This window comes from Moschus berezovskii, chromosome 18 (genome assembly GCF_049115385.1).
Source record: "Moschus berezovskii isolate FMDL1 chromosome 18, NW_MosBer_1.0, whole genome shotgun sequence".
Lineage (NCBI taxonomy): Eukaryota > Metazoa > Chordata > Mammalia > Artiodactyla > Moschidae > Moschus > Moschus berezovskii.
In genome coordinates this window covers 40,835,090-40,847,365 of record NC_142477.1, presented here as the reverse complement: position 1 = coordinate 40,847,365, position 12,276 = coordinate 40,835,090, and the positions used below count along the sequence as shown (strand labels likewise).

At 46.2% G+C, this 12,276-nt stretch overlaps 1 protein-coding gene across 2 annotated transcripts in view; it reads right to left on the bottom strand.

Annotated features, from left to right (window-relative positions):
* The window catches only part of EGFLAM (EGF like, fibronectin type III and laminin G domains), a 197,702-nt gene extending 187,258 nt beyond the window's left edge, over positions 1-10,444 (bottom strand). For both annotated transcript variants that reach the window (XR_008685426.2, XM_055422153.2), the window contains exon 1: positions 10,142-10,444. Coding sequence is in view for 1 of the 2 variants with exons in the window: in XM_055422153.2 (XP_055278128.2) it covers positions 10,142-10,238 (97 nt within the window). In the remaining variant the exon portion in view is untranslated. The remainder of the gene's footprint in view (positions 1-10,141) is intronic.
* Between the last annotated feature and the right edge of the window lie 1,832 nt (positions 10,445-12,276).

Genomic DNA, 12,276 nt, shown 5'->3' with positions numbered 1-12,276 from the left:
CCTAACTTTGGAGTTCCCATTGTGTACCAAATGTTTAAGTACTTTCCTAGCTGCATTTCCAGTCATTATATTATCTCACTGATTTATCAGATAACATTTTATCTGATAGGTAATACTTTTGTGATAGGTATTATGAGCCTAAGGCATGAAGTACTCTGTCTGGAATCAGGCAGCCATAACTTTTAAAGCCAGGCTTGAAACCCATGTCAGTTTGATTGGATTCTTGTCACAATTCTTCCAAGCTGCAGGGATGTGTGTTCTGTGTGCAGGTTGTGGTCAAAGCCCATCAATTACTCTCAAACAGCTATCAAAGGAATCCTTCTTTTCCCAACCTCACGATATACTTGTTTAACTACACCCATTAGGAACTCCTAGAACAACAAAAAAATGCCTAAGAAATTATCAGAAAGTCTTGAGACTTGAATGATAAAACTTTGAAATACACCACATTGAAGGTCTAGCAAATACCATTTCCACTAAAGAAAACGGCTACATGTTGGAGGAATGGGAAGTTGGAGGAATGACAAAGCCAGGCTGAGTATCCTGGGGATCCCTGAGACCCCAGAAGAGTCTTCTATTGGGGACACTAGAAGGATTCTGAAGCCATCCTCCAGCCATGATACCTGCTTCTTATTTGCAAATAGCCCCTCAGTCATCATGTATTTTGCAAAACACGCATCAGCCAGTCAGGAGTATAACTGAAAGCAGCACCAATTCATTCCACAAAGTGTCCCATGACATGCATGGAGCCTCTGCAAGGGAAAGGTGGGCAGGTCCTGTTGGCAAGGTCCCTCCTGACTGCAGAGCTAAACACGTCACAGTGGTCATGCTCTTATCCAGCAGCTGCAAGAACACCTCTGCATTGATAGAAAGCATCAGGGGGTATGCTCATGTCCTGGGTTGTGCCTGTTTCCTCTTTGTTAAGTCATCAGCCCCTGACTTCCCAGTGGGGCGAGGGTTACAAGATCAAGTGAGATTACTTCTTTGAAAGTGCTTTGAAAAACACAGTGGTTCACCAAAAGTATCAGTTTATCTTTTTGGGATCAGTCCACACCATCTTCATCCCTGTCGAAGCAGGCTGTGGTGTCTAAAATATGATTTTTGTATTTTAAGATGCATCTGTCACTGAATAAATTATTCTACCATGAATAGTCCTTTTCGTTATGGGACACAAATAGAAGGAGCTTCTAGAAAACTGTGGTAAAAACTGGAGTTCTAGTTGATGTGCCTTAGAAATTCACTCTATTTAACCCACCAGATAGTTATTTCACTTTTCAAAAGGGATAAATTTTACTTTTTGTAAAATGTAGGAAATATGTAGCAACAAATAGTATTTAGTTACCCAGATGGCACAGTGGTAAAGAATCTGCCTGCAATGCAGGAGACACAGGTTCAATCCCTGGGTCAGGAAGATCCCCTGGAGAAGGAAATGGAACTGACTCCAGTATTCTTGCCTGGAGAATCCCATGGACAGACGACCCTGGCTGGCTATAGTCTATGGGGTCGCAAAGAGTCGGACACGACTGGGCAATTGAGCACATACACTATAATGAAAGCAAATTCCAGGCCAACTTCTGCCACATATACAAACATTCATGGGCAAGTCACAAAAATTCTCAAATAACTTAGGCTTTTAACATCCCTGTTTGTTCTCTTAGGCGCTCCAAAGCACTGCCTCAGAGAAAATTCACCACATGTGTTAACTGTCTTCCTATGTACACAGTTGAACTACATTTCCCAGCTTCATTACAGTTCGGGTGGGGCCCAGTGACCCTGTTCTGGCCCGGCACACAAATGTCTCCCATACAAGTCTTCTTTCTATTTACCTTCCATGACAGCTTGGAGGCCCATTTTAAATATGGTGGTAGTACAAGATGGAGGTATTAAAGATCGAGTGACAGGTTTTCAAGTCACTTTTTGGAGGAGAGCAGCCCAGGGGAGCTGCCCAAGAAGAAACATTCACTCTGGGCTTGGAGTAAATGAAAAATAAATTTTAGGTCAAGTCACTGAGATTTTGAAGTTGTTTGTTACAGCCGCAAGCACATTGCTGAGGCAGATATTATAGAATTACATAATACAGAATTGCATCGGTATTCTAATGGGAGGATCAGCAGGTCACCCAGGGCCATTAGGCAAAGGAGCCTACAGTTAAGTGAGAAAGATACAGGAATGAATAGAGCTCTGAGCCAACACCAAAGCAGTTTGACCCTCTGGGCTTGCTGGATTGTTATTTTTTTGTCCATGCAAAAACAGAGGGGCACACACAGTCTTTCTAGCCAGCCATATATTTCTCTAATGAAAACATTCCTAACACAATTTGTGCTAATTACCAAACCCTCTAGTCTGGATTTTTGATAGCATCACTCAAAGTACTTTTCCCAACCACCTTTGAAAGTGGACCTTGTAGTAAAGTTCTTCAAGTGGTAACTAACCAGTCCTGGAGTTAGATTACTGGCCAGCACAGAGGTGAAGTTCAAAATATTTAACCACTGGTACCACACATCACCAAGGGATTAAAAAAAGGTGCAAACTCTTATGTTGGAGTGGTACCTTCTACTCTGGATAACTTCAAATGGTAATTAAGTGCCCTTAGGGTAGAGATTAAAGTAATTCACACCATGACTGTTTATACTGAAGTATTTAAAGAATAAATTGCAAACAAACAAGCGTCTAATTCACAGACATCATCCAGTTTATTTATGTCTCTGCTCACTCTAAGAATTACCAGCAAAGGATCATGGGACCTATCCCTAAGTGTAAGATTAGATCAATAAAATTAGCCATCTGTCCAAGGAAGGCTTTAAACTCAGGTTGTATTTAAGTATTAGGTTTCTAACTGCCCAGATGTTACAGAAAAGTGCCTGCTGATACAACTCCTTTTGCACAATGTAAACCATTAACTGTCTAATATTAACTTGTTGCACCAAGGAAAATAAACAGCATTAACATTGCATTAAATCTGATTCGGATTTTGGGTGCCCTGTCAGCAAACACAAGTGTTAAGATTTAAATTGCTCAGGATTTGCAGACTCAGGCAAAGAAAGAATCTTCACAGTGTCTTTAGCAGGAATGAGGAGGAAGAGATCAAAGCTTCAGAAAGTAAGGTTGGTCCCATTAGTTAAGATAATAATAATTAGTGTGAGTATTGTTAGATAATCATATCTTATCTTTGTGTAGCACTTTAGTTCTTTCAAAGCACTAGTCTGATTTCCTTTGATTCTTAAAATAAGCTGGTGGGATTATCTGGGTTAAGTGGGGGTTTTCTTACAGCTCTGGAAATGCAGAATCATGAATAAGAAATGCAAGAGCCATTGGTGTCCAGTCTCTTATCTTTCTATGTCACCAGTAGTGGCCATGAATCACTCCAATCTACTGATCAACGAGCAAACCCTGGCCATTTCTTAGCTATCTAGCTTCGTGGAAATTTTCATGCACCTCCAGTCACATTAATTCTCTTTCAGGAATAGCTGTTCCCCACCCCCAACACCCTACAAAACTTCCACATGACAATTACCAGACAAAAACCATCCATCACCCTTGGAGTTAGTGTTTCTCAAAAGAATCCACTCAAGCAAGACCACAAACCTCACAGTTACATCTCCAAACCCCAAATCAAGGCATGTGGTTGACCAAAGAGTCTTTCTGATTTGCCAATTTATCTAAAAAAATTGTACAACTCGGTAAACTTAAAATTATGTTATCAAGTATACATCAACACGCATGAGAAAGGATAAAAAGTACATGAACTCATGTCTGTGTTAATTATTCTGATGCCTGGAAATAGACATATTTTTTCCTCCTTTCCCCTCCACCCCCGTCCAGATTAAACAAGCCCAAATTCACAAACATTGCCTTCAAGCTTCAAGCTTCTAATCCTTTTTAATGCCTTGGTGTATACATTACCTCATTTAATCCGTAATTGGTTGGTTCTTTCTTTATCCTATTTCTGTAAGACATTATGAAAAAACCAGAGCAAACTTTTTGGCCAACCTGATATTTTTACAAACAAGGAAACCCAGACTTACAGAGTCAATATAACTAGCCTTAATGTCACCAGGTAATTTTTTAAAAAATAAAAATAAAACAACAACAAAAAAACAGTGTCAGAACTTGAACCCAAACTTGTCGAATAGCAGAGTCTGTGCTTTCACCCAAGCCCGGAGAAAGAGGGTCATGTACAGTTCAGCCTGGCTTCTTGTTGATGCTACTGCAGGTTGTCCATCCTGGGTGCATCCATCTCTCAGTGACAGGGCTAAGGGAAAGAGGATAAGTAGGAGGACTTGCTCAGATGTCCTTCAGTGACCTTTGAAGATCTCAAGTCCTAAATCCAATCTTCAGAAACCCTGCAAAGTGTCTAGACACTGGTTTGTTCCGGATGAAACACACCTGTGTTATCGAAGTGGAGAATGTCGGGGTGCTGGAAAGTTCCTGGGGTGGAGGTACCGGGTAAGAGAGTCAGTGGAGGAACCCAAATTCTCCTCCGTCATGTCCCCAAGTGTGAACCCTGACCCACATGCACCATGTGACCTGAGGTTCTTGTTCAAAAAGCAGATGTCTGGGATGCACTCCAAGAATTCTTATCCACACAGGAGTTCAGGAATGACTCGCCTGGGTCAGAGGGCTAAGATCTTAAATGTGCCCTCTGGTGGCAGCAATTTGATTTGATTTTTCACCTAAGTCTCTCCCTGTCCCCACGCCCAACCCCCAACCCATGAGATCAGAGGGCTCATGCCTTCAAGCTCATTTCAGGAGATTAAAGTCACACCTTGAGGTCCTTCTCCAAAATGGTGGTTCACAACCAATGCAATCAAAGATGGGTGGGGGTGGGGGTGTTTCTCCTATAAACTACCATTTACATTCTGCAGTATCTCCTCATCTTTCCCCGATTTTTTTTTTAATACCTGAAATAGCAGGTGCACTTCTTATACCTGCAACTAGCTGTGACCAAAACAAGTGGCAAGGGTCTTGACCAGCTCAGAAGATTCTATGTTGCAATCAAGACATCATGTCATTCATTTAGTGGGTTGGGAGAAATTTAGTCCCATTTGTGGAGGAGGAGAGGCGGGAGAAGACAGGATCTCCCCAGGATAACCCTGCAGGAACTGAGATCCCACCTCTGCCTCAGACACCTGAGCCCTGTTTCCCAGAAATCTAGCTGTGGGTCACTGGACCACTTCTGAGCTACAGTAACCCATGAATGGGCTACCCCAGTAGCCCAGCAGTAAAGAATCCGCCTGCAATGCAGGAGATGCAGGTTTGATCCCTGGGTCAGGAAGATCCCCTGGAGGAGGGTACGGCAACCCACTCCAGTATTCTTGCCTAGAGAATCCCATGGACAGAGGAGCCTGGCAGGCTACAGTCTAAAGGGTTGCAGAGTCGCACACGGCTGAAGCGACCAAGCACACACACACGCAACCCATGAACAGATGGACAACTACTCCCAAAAGAATTCTAAGGTTATTAAAGCCCTGATCTCAGCGTAAGAAATAAAAAGCACAAACGAAAACCACCACTTAGTTCCTTTCTGATCAAGTCACTCTTCCATGAGAAAGAATTCTGAGAAAAAAGTACTGCCTCATGTTACACACATTTACTCCTGATCGCGGCCTCACAGAGGTCCCTTTACCTCACAGAGAATCAAAGGAAAGAGAAATAGAGGCAGGGGTTTCTTTACAGGGATTGGCTGTGAAGTGGGAACAAACAGGAGGGCAGGAGGGCTGATGGAAGAATGGGTTGGAGGGAAATATTTCTGCTATGGTGCCAGAACTGCATGGAATGCTAGTAGCTAGGTGCTGGGGTGGGGGGGAAATATATATATATATATATATATATAGCTTCCCAGGTGGCCCAGTGGTAAAGAAACCACCTGCCAATGCAGAAGACTCAGGTTCAATCCTTGGATTGGGAAGATCCCCTGAAGGAGGAAATGGCAACCTGCTCCAGTACTCTTGCTTGAAAAATCTCATGGACAGATTGACTGGCTACAGTCCACAGGGTCACAAAGAGTCAGACACAACTGAGAGACTGAATACACACACTCACATAATCTCCGTTGTGGCATCTGTGGCTCCAGTTTTCATCAAGAAGCAAGGCATTCTGGATCACCCTCCTGGAGGAGTAGGGTTAGTTGGAAAGGAAGGGGGGGTGTCCAGAAGGGCTGAGTCCCCCAAATCACATGCTCTGTGAAAGGGACTTGATGAGAGCTTCAAGTAAAGATATAACCAAACTCTTGTGAATATCAGGTTATTCTGGGTAGGTGGGGGAAGTAGAACAGGATGACCTGTGACTCCTGCTTGATCCTCTAGCCATTCAGTCTCACAATAGCAGCAGCAGAAACTGCCTAGAGGTGCCTGTATTTCCCACCATCAATCCCCAAGGCACAGGGCCCTTGAGCTAAATCTGCTCTGTTCCTCCAGGCTTTCATTTTTGCTGACTTTCCCTGGATCTTTGAGTTCGCTTCGGCAGAGAAATACTGAGGGAAAGGTGGAAAGGAAATAATTACAGACCTGCATCTCCTCCGAAAATGACTGTGAACCCCAGTTCTCCAGGGGAAAATCTTCAACTCTGAACTGACCTGACCTTGTCCCACTGACCCTGAGACCTTAGGCAGCTGGAAAGAGAAAAGGCAGGGGAGCCCTCCAGCTCTCTCTGCGTGCCAGAGTTAAGCTAACACTGTGAGATACAAATCTGCCTGTGGGAACACACGTGGCTTGACGCATGCTGGTCCCAGCAGATGTGTCTTGTCTGGATTTTCCTTTCCCTCCCTCCTGACCCACATCAGAGGCTCAGCAGTCCTCTCTGCACATGCGGTGAGAGACTGGGTAAGGGGAGTGCTGGAAATCACTCAAGGAGGTCTGGGTACTAGTTCCAGGCTCAGCTTCTGATGTTAACTTGGGACAAGTCCCTGAGTCATGCTCAACCCAGCTGTAAAGTGAGGGCATTTCAATTCCTGCCAGGTCTGTGATTTGAATGTGGGAGCCCCATGGGAGCCCCCCGGTTCATCCAGGAGGAGGACACCCTCTCTGAAGGGATGCACATCTCTGCTAATCAGCCCATTAAGGCCTCCTTTCTGCTCCTAAATATCAGAGCCTTTAATTCCCATTCCCATGCTTGCTAGTTGAGTGACCTGGGTAAGATATTTAATTTCTCTAAGCCACAACTTCCTCTTCAGTTAAACAAGGATAATAATGGTACCCATCTCACAGACCTGTTGGGTTGATTAAATAAATCATCATGTGTCAACTTCTTCGGACAGAGTAGCAAGCACTTAATCAGTGCTATTATTATTTAATATGACTTAACTTGCACACCGTCCTTTCTTGAGAGTCTCAGCAAGTGCCGAGGTTTCTTTATTGACACTAATGACAGAGGAGTAGCTATCTTGGGGTGGAGGGAAAGGTTGCCTATGTTAGACCCAAATGAAACTCAAAACTGAGTTTCAAGCTGCATAGTTGTTTTCTTTCTCACCAGAATTAGATGGGGGTGGGGAATTTTCAGGTGGGTCTTGAATCCAAGACTTCAACAAAGCCGTACTTGTCAAAGATAGATTTAGGAGTGTGAGGAGAAAGACAGGGCCATTCAAATAAAACAGGACTGTTCCAGTATGCCTTAGGTGGTAGCCATGCTACCTTCAAAGTACTGCACACAAATCAATTTCTATTGAGGAAACAAGGTACAAAGAAACTCCCACATGGATACTCGCAGGATTTGCTGGTGTCTGGGGAAGATTATAAATTAGCTGGTTGCTGTTCACATCAGAGCCAAGTGGGGCACATTCAGTTTTTAATCTGGACCAATTTTCCGGATCAAAAACCAGTCTTTCCAAGGGATGTAAATGAGCCCAGGAGGATATTTTCCCCCAAAGTTTATGAAGTAGCTGTCATTTTAATCTGAACAGCCTTCCAACCTGAAAGCCAGTGTCTGGATAAAATTATAAAATAATGAAAAACTCTCCTAGGCTGAACCTAGTCCAAACACTCCTTCTACCTCCAGTTTGATATGTTTAATGTGCCAAAATATTTAAAAGGTAGAGTTTCTGCTATCAAAACCCTATCTATGCTTCAAATAAAACCAAAGAGACCAACACAGCACATTCATGCATGAATAACAGAATGAGACCCTGGATGAACCAGGTAGGAAATATTTTTAGGAAAGGAACTACAGAAAATAAGAAAGGAAATATGGTGAACCATATGAGCAGTTTTACACAGCAGGCTTTTGTGCAACACTTTTTTAAAAAAGTTCTGCTTAAATGAATTGAAATCTATCCTTAAAAGAACATTACATACACTGCTCATGCTAAAGAACTACAGCTATAACTATGCATTGTTCAAAAAATTCTGACTAGATGGTTTTATGTAAATAAATCCACAGAAGGGAGTTGATCACAATCTGCATATCTTAAGGAGGAAAGTTAGGAAGAATTGCTTCACTGAAATGCTTTAAGATATGTGTCTGTGTGCATTAGGAAGAGAAACAACATAATGTAATATCACCTGGGACTGCTGCTGTTTTCTCCAAAGTCAGTGATCAGTAGGAATAGCATAGCTCATAATTTAAGTGTGCTTCAGATAATAATAACAACTACAAATTTCAAAGCAGGTAGCAAGGCGCAGGTGATGACAGCTACAGCTTGAAGGGTGAAGATGTCTTCCAGAACTGAAAAGCAACAAGTCATATTTCCAAGTAGAGAGATTCTTGAGCAGTGCAAATATTTACACGGTTATACAGGAATCTGCCAAGATTATTTTCTTTGCCTGGTGGCTCAGTAGTAAAAGAATCCGCCTCCCAATACAGGAGATGCAGGTTCAATCCCTGGGTTGGGAAGACCCCTGGAGAACGAAATGGCAACCCACTCCAGTATTTTTGCCTGAAAAAGCCCATGGACAGAGAGAGGAGCCTGATGGGCTACAGTCCTTGGGTCTCAAAGAGTCCGACTCAACTTCGCCAGTAAAAAGTAGCAAAATTTTCCTGGTTTGTCTCTTTCTTTTGGAAAAAATTACATGTGAAGACAAACTGCACTTTCTGCAAAGTTCGCAGACTGCATTCAAATAAAGTTATACTGTTTCCATTGTTCATAAGATATAATTAATCCCATAAGACAACCCCCTCCTTACAAAGTAAACTAAGAAAAAACAGATTTTTCAGAATTCTAAATATAACCTCAGCGAAGAAGAATAAAAATCATTAGAGAAACAATGTTAAGAACTTTCTTGCTTAGAATGTTCTACTTTGAATAATCTCACCACACAGGCCAAACCAAAGTAGACAAAAACACAAGACTTTTTAAAAGACTATGATGCTGGGAGGGTTTGGGGGCAGGAGGAGAAGGGGAAGACAGAGAATGAGATGGCTGGATGGCATCACCGACTGGATGGAGGTGAGTTTGAGTGAACTCCGGGAGTTGGTGATGGACAGGGAGGCCTGGCCGTGCTGTAATTCATGGGGTCGCAAAGAGTCGGACACTGAACTGAACTGAACTGAACTAGAGGAAATGCAAGTTACTGTGTTTAAAGTTCGCTCCAGTTCACTGTAATAGCCCGTGAGGCTATATGCTTTTGTTTAAATCGCAAAGACAGGAACTCAAAACATAGCATAAAATTAACCCACTGGACGCTCCTTTCTGAGAAAACAGCCCCAGTGGAAGAAGCCCCTAACATCTGAAGCCACATGCCGACACAGTGCGTGGGAAGGACCGGAGATGGGCACAGGGCACACCAGGCAAATCTTCAGACACTCAACAGGAAATGGCTGGGCTCTGGACAGTATGAATTCAATAAGCTGTTTAGAGACACAGGAGGAGCCGTTTGACTTCTCCTGCACAGTTGCAATCCTTCTAATTGAGACAGTGTGATCGCTGCCACAACTCTCAGCTCTCTGTGGTCAAATACAGAGCCCTCCACCTCTACTGTGTCTGGAAAAGAGATCCTTCTTTCAACAAACAAATATCCCTGGAACCGCCTGGGATGGAAAGGGGAGGGCGAGTTTCGCGTCTCTTCTGGGCTCTGGGCAGAGAAGAAGCCAGTTAAGGGCGGTGAGTCAGGGGTGAGAGAGAAGGTGCGTCGCCAGCTTCGCGTGCTGGCTGGGGACAGAGACCTGGGCGCTCCGCACGCAGTGCTCCCGGGAGCACCGCCAGCATTACCTTGTTTTCTGAGCGCTGATCTGAGCGGCGCAGCGCCGGGTCCGAGGCTGGAAGCCAGGAGCAAGAGCCGGAGCAGGACTCCTAGTATTAAATCCATTTCACCGCGGGCGTCTGCAAAGTTTCACCAAGTCCCGGGCGCACACGGAAAGGGCGTCTCCTGGGAGACGTGGGGGACGCGGCCTCCGCGGAGCCCCTGACCTGGGTGAGCAGGCGAAGGGCTGAGGGAGCTGGACCGGGAGGCGTCCAAACAGGCAGGACAGCAGCCGGGAGGTCGGCCTGCTGGAGTGAAGCCGGCTGCGAGCCGCAGGGCTTTTCGGAGCGGTGGGGGGAGGCTTTGAGGGGGCGGCTGAGGAAGCCGACGGGGAGGGACTGGCTGGCCGCGGGAGGGAGGGAGGAAGGCTCGACCCGCCCGGGGATGGAATTACAATCGAGTGGAAGTGAGAGGGGCAGGCCCTGAGACAATTGACTCTTCGCCCACCGCTGGGGCAGACAGCCCGCCCATCACCCCTCTAGCGACCCCCTGCGCAGCCCTTCCCGGCTGGTGACCTAGATTGGTGCGCTAGGAGGGGCCGACTTCAACCTCTAGAGACGCAGGGCAGGACTTAGGTGATTGCGAGCGCAGGACCCTCTGCCTTGGTTCTGATTCTGAAATCTTGCGGGGCCTCCCTCCCCCCTCCCCTAGTAAACTCTCCTCGGGCCGCGCCCCTCTGGGTCGCTTCCACCTTCCTTGGGCACTTTTGCCAACACCTCCAAAGGGGGTTTTAGCCGCTCCACCGCCCTCGGGATAAGGGGGCGTAGCAGGGGTGGGGGCGAGGGTCTGAGGTTCGCAGTGCGAAAGGCTAGGAGGAGGAGAGGGCGGGGCCGGCCGGGACCCAGGCGCTAAGAAGATAAATGGGATTTAAGGCGCGCATATGGAGAGCTGAAGCCGGTCACTCTGTTGGAAACGCCGGGTGGAGATTAGGGCCCGGTGCGGGGAAGTGGGGTGCCCTCCCGGTAGAGGAAGGCAACTGGAGAACCTCCAGGGGAGGAGATGAAGCTTTAGGTTAAGTCCAGCTTTTGGGCGTAAGGAAGCAAGCTCGAGCTCCCTGGTAGACCGAGAAGTCACGGCTGGGAGCGGGGCGCGGGGCAGCCGCAGGCCAACAGGGGGTCCTGGCCACTGATCCTGGGACCAGGGTTCCCGGATCGGCTCCCTATTTCCCGAAAAAGGCCCCTTCTCCTCCGGATTTGCTGCGGAGAACCCAGGAAAATGCGCCTGTTGCCGGATTTCCAGGTGGCGAGAGGAGAGACGCCGGGACTTCAGTCCTGTTAGCCGCGTGCTGATCTTTGAGCCAAAGAGAAGAGAAGGCGGATACAGTAAATAAACAAGAGGGAACAAACCTGGAGGAAAACGCAGCCTTCGCCAGTTCCTGGGGGAAGATCAAAGGCCCTAGGAAGTACCCCGCAGAGGGAGCCTGGGTGGCTGACCTGGGGGACTCCGCGCCAGCCCCGCCCCACCCAGCCGCGCCCGGGAGGCTCCAGGCGTCCAGGCCCTTCATTGTTAACCTGGCTTCGGGGAACCCGAGGGAAAGACGTTGGCTGTCTTCCTCGGCCTCCTCCCCGCCACCTCCTCTTCTTTTAGGAGTGAAGTATCTGTTCCCTGGCTAGAAGGTTTGTAATAGGCCCGATCTGGTTTGTTAGCAAAGCTGAGAATAACGTTCCCTTTTGTTTTGGCGTTCTCAGGTGTACTACTGTCCATAAAGAAATTCAAAATCCACTCCGACTTGAGTCATTGGAAGTCTTAGATGTGATACCAGAGTTTGTCCTTTTACACGGAGCTGGAGGGGAAAATTCGTACTGACCGCGCCCTTAACTTTGATGGTGGTCCTAAGTGTATGTCTGGTAGCCAGGCAATGCGTCTGCCCCCCAAGGCTCCTAGTCTCAAAGGTAGCAGAATCTTAAGATTAGAGGTCATCTAGGCGCTGCCTCCATTCCATTCAGAAACCTGCCGTCAACATCCTTGCCTTGAACTCCACCTGTGATAAAGAACAGTCTACCTTACCACCAGTTGAGAAGCTGTTGGACCTAAGGTGACACCCAGAACCAAATAACTGTTACCCTGAAGTTATCTCCCATGTTGATTCTGCTCTTTCCCACTT